The sequence below is a fragment of the Haliotis cracherodii genome, unplaced genomic scaffold, assembly GCF_022045235.1.
Source record: "Haliotis cracherodii isolate W230 unplaced genomic scaffold, xgHalCrac1.p SCAF_2, whole genome shotgun sequence".
NCBI lineage: Eukaryota > Metazoa > Mollusca > Gastropoda > Lepetellida > Haliotidae > Haliotis > Haliotis cracherodii.
This window is the reverse complement of record NW_027266275.1, coordinates 56,343,269-56,361,371: the sequence shown is the minus strand read 5'-3', so window position 1 is coordinate 56,361,371 and position 18,103 is coordinate 56,343,269. Positions and strand designations below refer to the sequence as shown.

General features: G+C 40.4%; 1 protein-coding gene across 1 annotated transcript; it reads right to left on the bottom strand.

Moving 5' to 3' along the window:
- Positions 1-1,875: 1,875 nt before the first annotated feature.
- Positions 1,876-14,088, bottom strand: LOC139469313 (QRFP-like peptide receptor). The gene is made up of 4 exons (XM_071251452.1): positions 13,764-14,088; positions 7,605-8,044; positions 7,240-7,344; positions 1,876-2,617 (listed from the first exon to the last, which is right to left on the bottom strand). The coding sequence occupies exons 1-4, from the start codon at positions 14,086-14,088 to the stop codon at positions 2,255-2,257; spliced, it is 1,233 nt and encodes a 410-aa protein (XP_071107553.1). The 3' UTR covers positions 1,876-2,254.
- Between the last annotated feature and the right edge of the window lie 4,015 nt (positions 14,089-18,103).

Below are 18,103 nucleotides of genomic sequence, written 5' to 3'. Positions count from 1 at the left end.
CTTTCTCATTCTCAAAAAATCATATCAAAGGCAACAGAAGCAAAATGTGTCAATTGATGCTCTTACCAATATTGATACATATTTTGACGATAATATGAATACAGTAGGTATTATTTTCGTTTTGACATATCAGTAACACCTCTGCGTTTCTTTTTTTGGATAGTATATATACCCGAGGTAGAATAGATAGATAGATAGATAGATAGATAGATAGATAGATAGATAGATAGATAGATAGATAGATAGCAGACACTTTTCATTTCTTACACTGTGTAAGTATAGTCACAGAGTGACTTAACAGCACTCTGGACAACGCAATGTTAAAGAAATGTAGCTTCTGAACAACATCCCTTTTGTACAGTGTTGAGAACATATCGTTTAGGTAATCTGGACTATTTAACATAATGTAATCCATGCGTAACAGCGGTTAGTTGTACCATTGTCTTAACACAGCATTTCACATTATGACATTTATAGCCTTAATCCCTTTTCCCCTAGGCCGTGTATGTAATCACATCCATAAGCCCCATGTCCAGGGCAACGCCATTGTCTCTTTGTCTGTCTATTGTTGTCCAATAGTGTATATATATGTTTACATCTTTACTGTTATTGAGTCTGGTATACCGACAGCACCTGTATGTACAGCCGCGAGTAGGATACGCCTGCTTGCTGAACTTCACTTGTAGTTGTTGAGTTGGAATCTCTGCTCTACAAATTGCTATTGGTAATTGTATTTGTTTGTTTTATTGCCGACTAAAGAAGTTTGGACTCAACGTATTCTTCGTCTTCAAGCTGAGCTAATTTCCCCGTCAACATACGCGTTGACAACTTCTGTCCAAGGGCGTCAGTTTCGGCCCTCGGATGTGGTAGCTCAGGGTGATGACGGATGACAAAACTCAGGGATGAAGATTTAGACGACAGCAGCCATGTTTATTGTTGATAGTTTAGAATAAGTCGAAAAGGTACATGTTGACAATAACGTGACAGAACGCACACCGGGATCGAGTGGCCAATCTTCCCGGGTGGGAGAACCGTTCTGTCACTTACCGGAGTCGATATTCTGGCTGTCTCCAGGCTGTCTCCCCGACTGACCATGTCAGTCGGGTTTTGTAGAGTGAGGTATTACATAACATGTGTCCCACGTGTATGTATATACGTAAGATCCGGCGACGTTAGGAGGTGTTAAATGAAATTTATAGATAGCGCTGGAGATTAAGGGTCCTGCCCGGAGGGGCTTATGATAAGAAGGGATACGCCGAATGTTTGCTAAATGTATTAAACAGACAAAGGGCATAGAACTTCGATGCACTTGGAAACATATTGAACCAGTTAGGTATTTAGATAAATGAAATGTAAAATAAAAGTATTGAAATGGTTTGCACTATTTTAAATAAAAATATTGAAATGGTTTGCACTATAACAGCAGCGGGAAGAGTACGCATATATCTCTGTCAGTGTTGGTTATACCTTTCTCTTAGACCTTTGCTGAATGGCTGACAGCGACAGTTCTCCTGAACTGGGGACAATCCTGTTGAATCTGAGCTTGAGGACAATGACTGTGTAGGCTATTGTCATGACGATCATGGGTACCCAGTTGAGGACGACGACCACAAGGGTCCAGTAGGCGCGCTTTGAGGTTAAACCGTTGTCACACACGCCGTCGGATGTCACCTGCACTGGCCAGACGTCGGTACAGAACCTCTCAAGATGGTTCTTCCAGTGACGTTCATTATACGTGTACACCAACAGTGATGGTATGCCAATTGCAGTTGATGACAGCCAAACCAGAACGATTACCACATATACCTCTCACAAAACCAGAACGAAAGAAGTTCATTCTTATACATATTTTTATTCTCAAAACAATCTGTCTGATTACATTCACAAACATAAGTATTTTTGTAATCAATGTCATCATGCTGATTGACCTACCTGTCGAGTGGGGATGCGCTTTTCATTTTTTTTAAATACAGGAAAAAATATATACTTGTCCTCAGATGTTACAAATAAGCTAAATTGTTCACTTGACATGCTGGATGTACTGAAAAATATTCTGTTGTGGGTTTTTATTTTGGTCATCCTTTCAGAGGAAAAAAGACGATTGTATGTCTTAAACGCAAGCAGAAAATATTGAGTCACCCTAGATTATTCAATGGTCGGTCCCTATCGGAACAACTCAAAGTGGAAATTCTGAAGTAAGACAGTTCCCTCGTTACTCACATCAGATGTAGCCAAGGATATATCAAAAGACCTTTCAAGTCCCCGAACTGTTGCTACACTGACGTGTAGCCCTATCCGCTGTCCTTGACGGCTCTTCTCCAGAAACGTCAACAGACGGATTGATGTACGACATCGCCACCGTCGGTACTTGTAGATGGTCCATTTCAGGTTTAGTGCCAAGCTCATCAACAACCACACGTGACCTGTTGCTGGTCCAGAGTGCATTTAGCAAGGCCTTGTGACTGTGAGACTTCCGGTTCAGTATGGCGTTAATGAGATCTCTGAAGCCATTCCGGAAGTTCTCATTAAGCCCGCCGTACAGAACAGGATTGATAGCGCTGTTGGTGTACATCATGATGATGGCGGAGAAGTATAAGGGACTATACCAGTCTGGGAGCTGGAAACAGACAAAACAGAAATCATGATCATACGATAAGAAACTTATATGCGGAAAGCCTCCACAAGGCGGACGATTTGATGTGTCAAAATCTTATGCATCGACGATTTTCTGAAATAGAGATTAGTAATGAGTTATTTATGTCGATTATCAACGATATTGAAGGGAAGCGATTGGAAGATTTCCGGAAATAAAAGATCCGGATACCAATGACAATCCAATAAACAAACTTACAGATTGTACTGTCGACGTCGAGTATCCTTGCATGATGTGAGTAATCGGGACTTGGTCTGTAGTTTGAGTGAGTTTGGTTTAACGCCGCTTTGAACATTATTTCAGTTACCTTGACAGGAAATCTAGAAGTAATGCCGGTCTTAATTGGTAAAGGTGGCGGGGTAAATTTGTGTAAAATATATTTGGTTCAGTGAAGACTTGGGTAAGAAATGAATTTAGAACCACATGACCTTTACCATACTTGAAAATTTTATTTTTTTATTCGAAGCATTCTTTGTGAGCTGCCTAAGCGCCTGAACAGTGCATGTGTTGGATATAACATCGGAAACTTTTCCGTTTAAAATCAAACATGATAAAATAAACTGAGAGGATACGTTTCTTTGAGTTCGCTCCGCAGTTTAACTAATGGTATATACGGTAATGAAACAAGTGGCGCGTTTGAAATAAATGAAAGGAATATTGCTTTAGAGGTGACGTAATACTTGTACGTCTTGTGGCGGAGTGTGTGAGTGAGTTGGGTTTAACGCCGATTTGAACAGTATTCCAGTTATATCGCGGCATGTCAGCTTGACGTGGGAAAATAGCACGAAGTGATGCAGCTTTGCTGAGCGAAATAAAGCGAGATAATAATTCTTGAGACTGAACAAATGTGTTGTGATTAAGCAGTATTCTGGTACACCAAAGGGACGCAACTCTGCACACCGAATTGGAGCGTCTTAGACGAATAGGTACATGACAAAACGGAGAAATGTTAGGAAGACTAAGAATATACGTTTCTCTTGTCCGCGCTACATGACTAAGTCGACCCATGTCAGGTAATTGTTAAATTCTATGCATACATGCATACCCGGACGTTTTATTCTTATCTAAACATCGAAGCCATCCTGAAAGAGTATTACAACGACAATTTCAATCTGAGCTGTTTTCTGTGATACAAGGGAAGTTAAATTACACCCATCATCCGTCAATACCCGGTGGACATGTACATTGATCCCGGGCAGAATCTATCAACGTTAACGTTAACACGGCAGTCAGCCCCAACGTCAATTAGCAATACCCTAGGACTAAAAAATGCGGCTACTCCAAACACACTTGGAAAAAACATCAACAGGTACTCAATAGCTTCAATCCTTAAACACATTTTTTTTATAATTTAAAGAGTAGCAATTCAAAAGTTAATTGCAATTTAAACGGAAAACAGTTTTCATAATAGCTTGAATACCCTAAAAAATACTCGTTCGTTATTTCTCTTACCTAACAAATGATAATGTATTATATTCTAAAAGGATATTTAAAAATATATGTTTCAGGTTTTATTGTAGACAGCTCTTTTAAAATACTTAGAAATACTTCATTGTTGTAAGTAAAATTGGTGTATCGCTCGATAACATATGGCTTTTTAATGATCCTGTACCACGGCTGGTGGGTTATGAGAAATATACTGAACATATTAAATAAATGCGCGAGATGATTGCGTCGCTTTCGTTAGTTGTGAAACACACCGAGCAACCGTGTACGAAAACCCATTTGTCAATACGGGCAAGATGTATTTACTGCCTGACGCGTAAAAGATAAGCAACACAGGGCTTGATATTTACCTTCAGAAGACGTACGTTTTGTAGCAACGTCAATAAAAAAGTTAATTAACGTCATGCTTGAGAAGAAAAAACAACGGTTCGTGAAGCCCTCTAAAACCCCCTTTATACCTCTTTTTATTGCGTACACGAATAAACACTTCACGGTTGAATCAAATGAACAGGTTTTGTGTGCAGGGTGACTCGGTACAAAGCGTGTTTGTAAGAAGCTTCAAGAGAAGGTGATAAGTACAAGAACAGTCATGACTCTGGAACAATATAGGCAGCCACAACACAAGCCATTGGTAAACCTTAGGCGATCGAGCACCTGTTTTTCATGCTTTGGTTTGATAACACGTTTCTCGCCCCCTTGCATGTTTTTCATTCTTACTGGTAAATTTAGACTCAATGATGACTGTCCGTGATTTAAAGGTGCGTCCACTGGGCACGACAGAAATCTTTGATTGTCGATTCGAATCCATGTCGCCCTGATTATACTTCTAGGTTTGTCAGCATCATACATGTGCTCGTTGGTGTCATCAACATGGAAACGTCTGAGACCTGTAACACTTTCCACCCAAATGAAGCTGACACGCCGTCGAATACTGTTCAAAGGAGCGTTAAAGCAAACCCACTCATGTTCAAGATTGATTAGTTGATTCAGATAAAATTAACACTGCAGATACAGAAATGTTTCATGCTTCATATGAGTGGTATACAGCGTGACAGAATAACATGACAGCATGACAACACAATATCGTGACAACATGGCAGCGTGACAGCATAGGATGACAGCGTGACAGCATAATTTGACAGTATGACCACATGACAGTGACAAAATGACAGCGTGACAGCATGCCATGGCAGGGTGACAGCATAACATGACAATATGACAGGATAACATGACAGCGTGACAGCGTGGCAGCATAACATGGCAGGGTGACAGCATAACATGTCTTGACAAAATGACAGGATAACATGACAGCGTGACAGCGTGACAGCATAACATGACAGCGTGACAGCATAACGTGACAGGGTGACAGCATAACGTGGCAGGGTGACAGCATAACATGGCAGGGTGACAGCATAACATAGCAGGGTGATAGCATAACATGGCAGGGTGACAGCATAACATGACAATATGACAGCATAACATGGCAGGGTGACAGCATAACATTACAGCGTGATAGCATAACATCACAGCTTGATAGCATAACATAACTGCGTGACAGCATAACATGACAGCGTGATAGCATAACATGATGACAGGGTGACAGCATAACATGGCAGGGTGATAGCATAACATGGCAGGGTGATAGCATAACATGGCAGGGTGATAGCATAACATGACAGCGTGATAGCATAACATTACAGCTTGATAGCATAACATAACTGCGTGACAGCATAACATGACAGCGTGATAGCATAACATGATGACAGGGTGACAGCATAACATGGCAGGGTGATAGCATAACATGACAGGGTGACAGCATAACGTGGCAGGGTGATAGCATAACATGACAGCGTGATAGCATAACATGACAGCCTGACAGCATAAGATGACAGCGTGACAGCATAACATGACAGTGTGACAGCATAACATGGCAGGGTGACAGCATAACATTACAGCGTGATAGCATAACATTACAGCTTGATAGCATAACATAACTGCGTGACAGCATAACATGGCAGCGTGATAGTATAACATGATGACAGGGTGACAGCATAACATGGCAGGGTGATAGCATAACATGGCAGGGTGATAGCATAACATGCCAGGGTGATAGCATAACATGCCAGGGTGATAGCATAACATGACATGGTGACAGCATAACGTGGCAGGGTGATAGCATAACATGACAGCGTGATAGCATAACATGACAGCCTGACAGCTTAAGATGACAGCGTGACAGCATAACGTGGCAGGGTGACAGCATAACATGGCAGGGTGATAGCATAACATAACTGCGTGACAGCATAACATGACAATATGACAGCATAACATGACAGCCTGATAGAATAACATGACAGCGTGACAGCATAACATTACCGCTTGATAGCATAACATAACTGCGTGACAGCATAACATTACAGCGTGATAGCATAACATTACAGCTTGATAGCATAACATAACTGCGTGACAGCATAACATGACAGCGTGATAGCATAACATGGCAGGGTGACAGCATAACGTGGCAGGGTGATAGCATAACATGGCAGGGTGATAGCATAACATGACAGGGTGACAGTATAACGTGACAGGGTGATAGCATAACATGGCAGGGTGACAGCATAACGTGGCAGGGTGATAGCATAACATGGCAGGGTGACAACATAACATGACAGCGTGACAGCATAACATGACAGGGTGACAGCATAACATGACTGGGTGACAGCATAACATAACTGCGTGACAGCATAACATGACAATATGACAGGAAAACATGACAGGGTGACAGCATAACAAGACAACATGACTACATGAGAGCATAACATGACTGCGTGACAGCATAACGTGACAACATGACAGCATAACATGACTGCGTGACAGCATAACGTGACAACATGACAGCATAACATGACAGTGTGACAGCATAACAAGACAACATGACAACATGACAGCATAACATGACTGCGTGACAGCATAACGTGACAGCATAACAGCATGATATCGTGACAACATGAGCGTCATAGCACAACACGACAGCATAGCAGCATAACATGGCAACCTGACATGACTGCATGACAGCATAACATGACAGCATAATATCATGGCATGACAGCGGAAAATTATAACATGACAGCATGACCTACCCTCTTCTCCTGATCGTCTCTGTATAGCTCAAACAGCTTGGAGACTTGGAATGGAATCGTGCACACCATGAAGACGATGAGAACCGAGAACAACATCTTCACAACCTGTGTTCAGAAGGCAAGTGATACTGATTAAGACAAGCATAATATAATTTTACTAAAACACTCAGTTTTACCACATTGTGGCTATTAATTATATACGTGAGTGAGGCTGTTGGGTTTAATTCTGCTTGTAATGAGCAGTACTCCAGTTATTATATTAATTAGACGTGTCAGAATTATATTTAAAGCAGACACTTTTCATTTCTTACACTGTATAAGTAGCATGAAGAGTACGCATACATCTCTGTCAGTGTTGGTTATACCTTTCTCTTAGACCTTTGCTGAATGGCTGACAGCGACAGTTCTCCTGAACTGGGGACAATCCTGTTGAATCTGAGCTTGAGGACAATGACTGTGTAGGCTATTGTCATGACGATCATGGGTACCCAGTTGAGGACGACGACCACAAGGGTCCAGTAGGCGCGCTTTGAGGTTAAACCGTTGTCACACACGCCGTCGGATGTCACCTGCACTGGCCAGACGTCGGTACAGAACCTCTCAAGATGGTTCTTCCAGTGACGTTCGTTATACGTGTACACCAAGAGTGATGGTATGCCAATTGCAGCTGATGACAGCCAAACCAGAACGATTACCACGCTCACCTTACGTTGCGTCACGCGAGACTTCAGTGGAAAGATGATGGCGAAGAAGCGATCCCCAGCAATGGCCATCAGGGTGAAGACGCTCGCACACATGGCTGTGACTACAAGAGAAAAATTAATTCATTAGCATTTGAAACGGACATGTTATATTATATAGTGTACCAGTAGACCAGAGATCCTCGCAGATCGAGGGTAAGCTAGAACTGAACGAATTATGGATGTATCGCAATTTTCCATGGCCCAAGTCAAGAGATCGATAACAAGGGCAATGGGGTAGCCTAATGGTTAAAGCGTTCGCTCGTCACAGCGAAGATCCGGATTCGATTTCCCACATGGGTACAATATGTGAAACCCATTTCAGGTCTCCCCCGCCGATATTGCTGGTGAATTGCTAAAAGTGACGTAAAACCATACTTACTTACTTACTCGCTCACATTGATGACAATACAATGTCAATAGTTATAATCGACCCTCGAGAGAATGACAAAGTACTGTTAATCGTTTACGTTTCTGTTTACCCTTTTCACGAACACCTGGTGTCATCACTGCTTTTCAGTGATCTAGTCAAAGACATACAATTTTCACAACTAGTTCGCCTTTTATACGTTCAATGTTTCGGTGGATATTCGAGACTGATTATTCTCTGTTGTCATCGTGTCTCATAAGAAGTGGCTGAATGAGTATGGTTTTAGACACCAGTAATGGGCTTCACTCATTCCGTGTGGAGAATCGAACCCGGGCTTTCGGTGTGACGGGCGAACTATGTGTAACTACACACAAAAAATGTCATTTAAGGGATGTACATTGTAAAGGCACTTCGACACAGTTATCTGAATGATCTTATCAGGAATACTCGTATGTCTGTCACACAAGCAAATTATTTGCTTTCTCGGGAAATGCGATGCAATTAGTTTCTGTCTAAATAGCCATGTCAATTAAGGTAACGTTACTCTAAAACCGCCAACGAGGTGTTCCTCCCCTGTTTTTCTTCTTAGATGCTAAATGCTAAATGTTTGTGACGGTGCCACACCGGGGCAGGATACGCTGACCTTCTCGCAACACCTGGTATCATCACTATTACATAATGATTCATGCTTATGATAGTGTCGTACAATGGACTCTGCTTTTAGTAGAGGTTTCGTTTGATTATGGAAAAGATTTTCTCACTTTCATTCAAACATCGCCCTGCTTCACGATAGTTAAACCTTGTTAAACAGAACTGCATCAGTTCGATGTAAGTTTTAAACGTCTTACGATGCAAATCTGTCGGCCTTTCGACGACACTTCGCTGTACAGTGAAAACACTACTTACTTATACAACGACGGCAACGGAAAGGTGAGAAAGATGGGAATGACTGTTCGGAGCAATCCAAGACTGGCTGCTTCTTCAGAATGTGTTGAGGGGAAGTGGCGGGGGGGAGGGGGGGGAGGGGGGGGGGAGGGGTGGAGGGGGGGAGGGGGGGGGAGAGTAAATATGTATTCAGAAATGTGCGATGTGATATTTGGGAAACAACTGACGCGATCGACAACCAAGACGTTGGATGTCACTTGATTGTGATACAACGCTCATTATCCCAAAGTGGAAGGGTATAATCGTCATGCTAAGGCCAAGCAGAATGAATTTTGTTCTTCAGATCATTTGGTAAACGGAGGGCAAAATAAGTTTTCTTTTCTTAACGTCTTAACGTTCGTTGAACAGTTTCAATTATAGTTTCTTTCAGATCCTAGTCTCCTGAATTAGAAAGGTCTTTAATGATATTCGTAATTTTCCCCATTCTGAGTCTGTAAAAGAGAGAAATGACCTGAATATGATAACTTGACACCAGAAATAGAGTGATCATCACAAAACGGGTAAAGATGAGAAGGTTCTGCGGACCACTTAGTTACACAACTGTGACCTTATTTTCTCGCGATAAAGGGAAAGATTAAAATAAAACTAAATATATCAAATATGCATTTCAGGAAGGCTGGAGGGGGGGGGGGTAATAATCTGAGAACGCGGTACATGTACATGTACTATCGACCCGAAGGTATTGAGGAAACATGGGTTTCATAAATTAAATTGCTTACGATATAGTCGGAATCGTACAGTGCCTAATGGTTTCTTCTGGTCGCAATCGTTAATTGCATGAGCAATTAAGGGACGCAACTCTGCATAACGAGTTGCGACCCCTTAGACCACCACCCCACACACACACACACCCCACCACACACACACACACCGTGCCCCCTAAGATGGTTAACACGGAACCAGTGCGCTTTATTTTTTTTATTCATTTATAAACAGATGAGATAGAGTCTATTTAGGTTTCCAGCATAGAATACGTCACTATACACCAGTATATGTACCTACATGCTTGTTGTTAAGAGGCAACTAAATGTAGAGGGTGGTAAAGCTCGATGACTTTGTTGATTGTGTTTATACACTCACCCACCCCCCACCCCCACCCGCCCCACCGCCCCACCGCCCCACCACCCCCCAGGCATGGGAAGTTGCTCACTGGTTTATCTGGTCCAGAATCGATTACAGATCTGTGTTATATAGCTGGCATTTTGCTGAGTTCGTGGTTAAAAATAAAACGACATCCAGCTCTTAAGGTGTCCAAATGGTCAGGATGAAGGGCGGGGGTTACAAATCCATTTACTTTCTCAGTTTACTTTGATTTCAACTCACGGAAATCTGCTTTGGAAGTCATGACAGTGAACACAGATATGACCATGTTCATTTGATAGCGGGCAAAATAGAAGCGAAATTAACTTCTTTTTTCTAAGTCATTGAATATTTAACAATGCCTCTAAGGTCTGTTTTGGGCTGCGAGTAGGATGTGGACCAAAGGCATGGTTAATAAGGGGTGCTGTGAAACAAATCTTTTTCCTCACTGACAACAGTAACAGTTACATGGCAGTGAGAAATTAACCTTGCTATATGAAGGAACTATGGGACCCGCGCAAACAAAATGCGAAACATGAGCCAGAGTGCAATGGCAACACACCACATTAAGTCATAATTTGCACGCATTTTGCACCGTCTGAGTATATATATATGTACTTGTTACCACTTGTACCTAGTCTGCCTGACTTGTCTTGAATATGCCCTATATTTTGGCATTGTTATGAAAATTCAACCCTGTAGATGATTACGGTTGAATATAGCACGTCAGATCATTATAATGTTGGATATGGTTCGTTAAATTAAGGGGGGTGGGGTAGCCTTGTGATAAAAGCTTTTGCTCGTCACGGCGAAGACCCGGGTTCGATTCCCAACATGGGTACAATGTCTGAAGCCCATTTCTGGTGTCCCCCGACGTTATATTGCTGTGATATTGCTAAAAGCGGCGTAAAGCCATACTCACTCAGTCTCTTGTTAAATGATTATATTATAAAGTAAAGAACGTTAGATGATTTTAATGGTAAATCATAGCACCTTAGATCATTATAATGGTGGATCATAGCACGTCAGATCAGTATTGTGGTGGAGCACGTACATAGCACGTAAGATCATTATAATGGTAAATCAAAGCACTTTAGATTATTATAAGGGAGGAGCAAAACATGTCAGATCATTATAACGGAGGAGTATAGAAATTAGAACATTATAAAGGGGCGCAAAGCACGTCAGATCATTATAATGATAAATCATAGCATGTTAGATCATTATAATGGAGAAGCATAGCACGCTACGTCATTATAACGGAGGAGTATAGCACGTTAGATTATTATAAAAATGTTGGAGCATAGCACGTTAGATCATTATAATGTTGGGAGATAGCAAAGTAGATCATTATAATTGGGATCAGAGCATATTAGCTCATTATAATGGAGGAGCAAAGCACGCTAGATTATTATAATGGTAAAGCATAGCACGTGAGATTATTATAATGGTATAGAAGCATAGCCTGTTAGATCATTATAATGGAGGAGCATATCACGTTAGATCATTTAATGGGAAGCAAAGGACTATAGATCATTTAATGGGAAGCAAAGGACTATAGATCATTATAATGGTGGAGAATATCACGTTAGATCATTATAATGGGGAGCAAAGGACGTTAGATCATTATAATGGTGGGGAATATCACGTCAGATCATTTAATGGGGAGCAAAGGACGTTGGATCATGATAATGGGGAGCAAAGGACGTTGGATCATAATAATTGTATAGCAAAGGACGTTGGATCATTATAATGCGGAGCAAAGGACGTTGGATCATTATAATGGTGAAGCAAAGGACGTTGGAACATTTAATGGTAAAGCAAAGGACGTTGGATCATTATATTAGGAAGCAAAGGACGTTGGGTCATTATAATTGTATAGCAAAGTACGTTGGATCATTATAATGCGGAGCAAAGGACATTGGATCATTATAATGGTGAAGCAAAGGACGTTGGAACATTTAATGGTGAAGCAAAGGACGTTGGATCATTATTATAGGAAGCAAAGGACGTTGGATCATTATAATGCGGAGCAAAGGACGTTGGATCATTATAATGGTGAAGCAAAGGACGTTGGAACATTTAATGGTGAAGCAAAGGACGTTGGATCATTATTATAGGAAGCAAAGGACGTTGGATCATTATTATAGGAAGCAAAGGACGTTGGATCATTATAATGCGGAGCAAAGGACGTTGGATCATTATAATGGTGAAGCAAAGGACGTTGGAACATTTAATGGTGAAGCAAAGGACGTTGGATCATTATTATAGGAAGCAAAGGACGTTGGATCATTATAATGAGGAGCAAAGGACGTTGGATCATTAAAATGGTGAAGCAAAGAACGTTGGATCATTATATTAGGAAGCAAAGGACGTTGGATCATTATAATGGTGAAACAAAGGACCTTAGATCACTATAATGGTGAAGCAAAGGACGTTGGATCATTATAATGGTGAAGCAAAGGACGTTGGATCATTAAAATGGTGAAGCAAAGGACGTTGGATCATTATAATGGTGAAGCAAAGGACGTTGGATCATTATAACAGGAAGCAAAGGACGTTGGATCATTAAAATGGTGAAGCAAAGGACGTTGGATCATGATAATGGTGAAGCAAAGGACGTTGGATCATTATAATGGGGAATAAAGGACGTTGGATCATTATTATGGTGGAAGACAGCAAAGTAGATCATTACTAAATGGTGGAGCATAGCACATTAAATAATTATAACGGTGAATAAAAGCAAGGGAGATCATTTTAGTTGTGGCGCATATAATGGTACAACACACTGAAGTTGAGACCTAGCGGACAATAGCGGACGATCGCTTCAGAATACAAGAAGTATGATTCCAATGTGTACGTCAAAAACTAGCAAGGGAACCTGGTTTGACAGGAGTACATTGTATTCGCAGATGTCTCACATTTGAAAAACTCATACGAAATATTTTTCAGACCACATAAGTTTAAATCTCATATATAAAGTTATGAATGAGAAAAGTTGTATGTAATTCCAATCAGAGTGGTGTTTTTTGTTGTAACAATAACCCTACTGGGATTAGTAGAACACACGATTTGTATCCCCCAATATCCCACTTAGCTGGAAGTGGTTCATAGGGAAAAGGGTAATCAAAATTGTGATTAATACGTTTATTAGTTTAATATTATTCACATTTATATAGAGAAATATGTTAAATAGTAAAAACAGTACGGTTGCAGATATAAATTGGTTGAAAACATTACAAGTGCCCATCAGTAGTTTAAAACTGATGATTATGAGAAAACACTGAATGGGAAACAACGAAATTTTATCAATATAACCATCAAGATGAATTTTCAACCCATCTTTTTGTATGTATGAGATATAGGGCACAGTATCAAACATTCCTCACTTTGTACGAAAGCGTTAAACTTGCAGAGAAATTCGCCAAGAAACCATCCGTCAGTGACGTCGTTCACAAGGTGTATCCAGAAGGGGATGCATGCCACAAAAAGGTCGGAGATGGCGAGGTTGGTGATGTAGAAGTTGGTTGTCGTCCGCATCTTCCGTGACTGGGCAACGATGGCAATAACAAGAATGTTACCAAACAAAGCCACAAGTTCCACACATCCACAAACGGTACATTTTACAACAATCTCCCACGTCGGCAATACCTTAGGCGTGTTGGGATAAAGGATGCCGCTCACGTTGACTTCGCGAGGCGGTATACACACCATTGTCGTTGGTTTTGACGTTACTTAAAGACAGATACCATCACAATGTCCTGAGGCATTTTGCGCCATTCGTGTCCTTGGTTAACTTTACCGATCAATTTATCGACATCCGATTGTCACAATTGCTTGAAAAGGCCGATCTGGAGCTTCACTACAGCACAGAATAAGAACAACTGGTAATGTCCTTTCCTTGAATAGGTACCACTTCCTTATCTGCACATGTATTACAGAATTGGGTCTCAATTTCGTCGGTCAGAGTGATTTGATCCACTTACTACTCTTTATGTCATGACGCCTTCTCTTCATCTGAACACATGCATCACAAATGTTCTCAGGACATGTGGGTCCATGCGCATTCGACATACCTGCTGTGAAGCAACAACACTGTCAAATACTTCCTTGGAACCCTGTTGTACATTAAACCTACTGTTTTATTAACGACGTTTAATGTCACCCTCACCTACCCTTAACAGTCCCCGGATGACGAATCATTGCCTGGTTTGTGGCCCGGAGTGGCAATCTTGGTGTACACAATGACCTATCATAACGTTATGAAAAATGACATGAGTGTTGAAGAGCTCTTTGTAGACGACGGCAAACATTGGTTGAAGTGCTGGAGTTCGGGGTGGTCTGGACCGAGTACCAGGCATCAGGATGGGAGAGCACGCACCTGTCTTCATTCTCTAGCCTCGTTGAGATTGAGTTATGTCCCTGGAATGACTTCAGGCGTTGCTGGTACTCTTTAATGCTGCCAGATCGAAGGGATCTGGGGTCCCACTGTGATAATTCATCTTACCTTTGGCAGGAGACTAATATTTCCTTAGTGTAGTTGAGCTTAGACTGATAATCCACGGACATTGGATCAATGAAAACAGATATAAATCTATGACAAAAGGTGGAAAAGGAACACATAAAAGTTGACAAAGGTCCTATAAAGGTTTCATCTAACGTTTAGCAATGGTTCTTTGAAAACTTGTTAAATCGTTTTAACAAACTCTGTTTTCAATGTTATAGTATAGCTGAACGTTTATAACGAAACTCATTCAATTAAAGTGTTTATTCATATGTTAGTTTGTGTTTAACACCAAACCCTGCAATATTCAGCTAAATGAAATAATCTAGCCCGGTCCATACAAACCAGTGCTTGATACTATGAGCAACGTCTCGTTTCAAATGAAATCATCTAGGGTACATAGTTCAGGATTAGCAAATCATCGGTACGTACAAACGTACATAGACGTTCCGGGTTTTCCGGAATAAAGGAGTCGGATTAGTGTGGTTTCACTTTACATAGTACACATCTGTAACCCACTGATAACAAATCAAATATATGTATTATGTTCTCATTCTTCGATTTATATTCATTTGGCTAAACAATGATTTCTTCTGATTTTCTTTTTTGAAATAAAGAAAGAAATAATTTGTTCCAGGAAACACTGAAATATAATTTTGGCTCGAGCTCTGCCAAACAAAACATGGACGTCCTGAATAAAGATTTACGTTTGTCTCCTTCTTTCAAAGAAAGACAATGCGTGTAACAGCGCATTCCTTTGTTGTGTAACAACGCAATGTTTTAGTATGTAACAACGCAATTCGTGCGTGTGCAGCAAAGCAACCATTTAGTATGTAACAATGCAATCCTTTAGTGTGTAACAACGCAATCATTTAGTCTGTAACAATGCAATCCTTTAGTGTGTAACAACGCAACCATTTAGTCTGTAACAATGCAATCCTTTAGTGTGTAACAACGCAATCATTTAGTCTGTAACAATGCAATCCTTTAGTGTGTAACAACGCAACCATTTAGTCTGTAACAATGCAATCCTTTAGTGTGTAACAACGCAATCATTTTGTATGTAACAGTGCAATCCTTTAGTGTGTAACAACGCAATCATTTTGTATGTAACAATGCAATCCTTTAGTGTGTAACAACGCAATCATTTAGTCTGTAACAATGCAATCCTTTAGTGTGTAACAACGCAATCATTTTGTATGTAACAATGCAATCCTTTAGTGTGTAACAATGCAATTCTTGGGTTTAATAATCTGATTGTAGTGAACAATGAAAAGATGGTCTGGTATGTAACAACGCAATCCTTTACTAATGTAAGAAGTCAGCCCTTTTAATACGACAGTGTATATCACAATGCAGTGTTATGCTATACATGTAACATTCCCTGCAGTGAGTAATTTCAGCAAGGCTATTCCCATGCGTGTTGTTCAATCAAACCATTGCTATTTTTATTTTATGTTCTCAATCTGTACAAAATGAAAATATAACAGTATCATTAAAAAATGAATGCTTTAGACGTATGTTTCTTTCTTGTCCTTCTCTCGACAGACCTTACACGGTTTGCAGGGGTTATCACTGTGTAGAATATTGATCACTTTATGGCTATTGTACGTAGCATTTCAACCTCATATCATGTCATACATGACCAGTTAATATGGCGGTGTATTTCCACTACACTTGAGTTGTGAATGTTTTATAGTCTTATATCTTTCACGCAGTGAAATCCTCTTCTTGGTATGTCGACATAAGTAATAAACCTGATTATTTACGATTTCGCATCGCTTACGCTTGGGTAAATATATTACTGTTATCTGATATATATAACTGAGTATTTAGCCTTGGTTAACTTTGAAAAGGAAATCGTGTGATTTTCTTCAACATTTGACTTTCTACATATGTGATACAATTCTACACGATATGATGATTTACGTTAATATGTTTTATACGAAGTAACATATATACATTTATTAAAATTATCAAAAATATAAATAGAATAACAATTAACAGAATTGTTTAAATTTGGTACTTTTAAATAGTTATAATAATGGTGAATAAATATACGTATATACAAATCTAATATTGGGTATAATTGTATCATCGTATTTAATGCGCGACTGCTTGAATGTGCATTTTACAATAGAGCATTAACTTAGGAGGCAATTGTGGGTTAAAATGTCGTTATTTTCGTGAAAGAGAAATGAGTACCAATGTCAGCTACCTTCCTCAGAGCATTAACAAATTAGCTATCAATATGCCCTATAGACTTGGAACCGTGAACTACGAAGTAGCCTTTCACGGCAAGCATGGGTTGTTGAAGACCTATTCTAACCCGGATCTTCACGTGTCCTTGATCTCTTTGATTGAAACATATATTTTACCTTGTCAATTAATACATATATCATTAAATGCGTGTTTTCCTATAAGTCCTCGGTCAGTCCAAACACCCATATAACAACATGATAGTATCTGTAATGAACATGGAACAGTGGCCTTCATACCTTAGAAATAAACACTAAACCTATTCCCCCGTGAGCCGTTTTAGTGGATAAATTACCACTCAAGCACGCTGTTGTGGCCGGGTCACGTGGTACGGGAAGACACAAAAACTGTGCATGGCGTCACATGCTACTTATATCGTCCTACACAGATCGTGAGCAGGTGTCCGTTCAACGTGTTCATTGTTTGGAAGACGCTCGCTACAAGTTACACGTTCCTATTGTGACTGATACAGTGTTCTGTAAGTGACTGTTAAACCATGGTTCTTCATGAGCATACTCAAAACACCACGCGGCGATATTCATGAATGTCTCGCTAATGTTGTGTACCGTAAGGTCATGACAGGCAATATTCATGTCCTAAAAAAAGGGTTGGGTTAAAAAACATACCGCCCCTCCCTTAGAAGAAACAATTTGTATGACTTGAAACACACAAACGCACGCATGTACACACGCACGCACGCACACACACACGCACACAAACACATACACACACACGCACGCACGCACGCACACAAACACATACACATACACATACACACACAAACACGCACACACATGCAAACACATGTACTCACGAATACGCCTGCGCGCACGCAGACATCCATTCACACATACAAGCACGCACGGATGCAAGGACACACATACGTGCGCGTAAAATTGCTTTGCTTTATTTCCAAATTTCGAAATATGATCACTCTGATTAGAAGGAAAAGAACTTTCAGTTGCA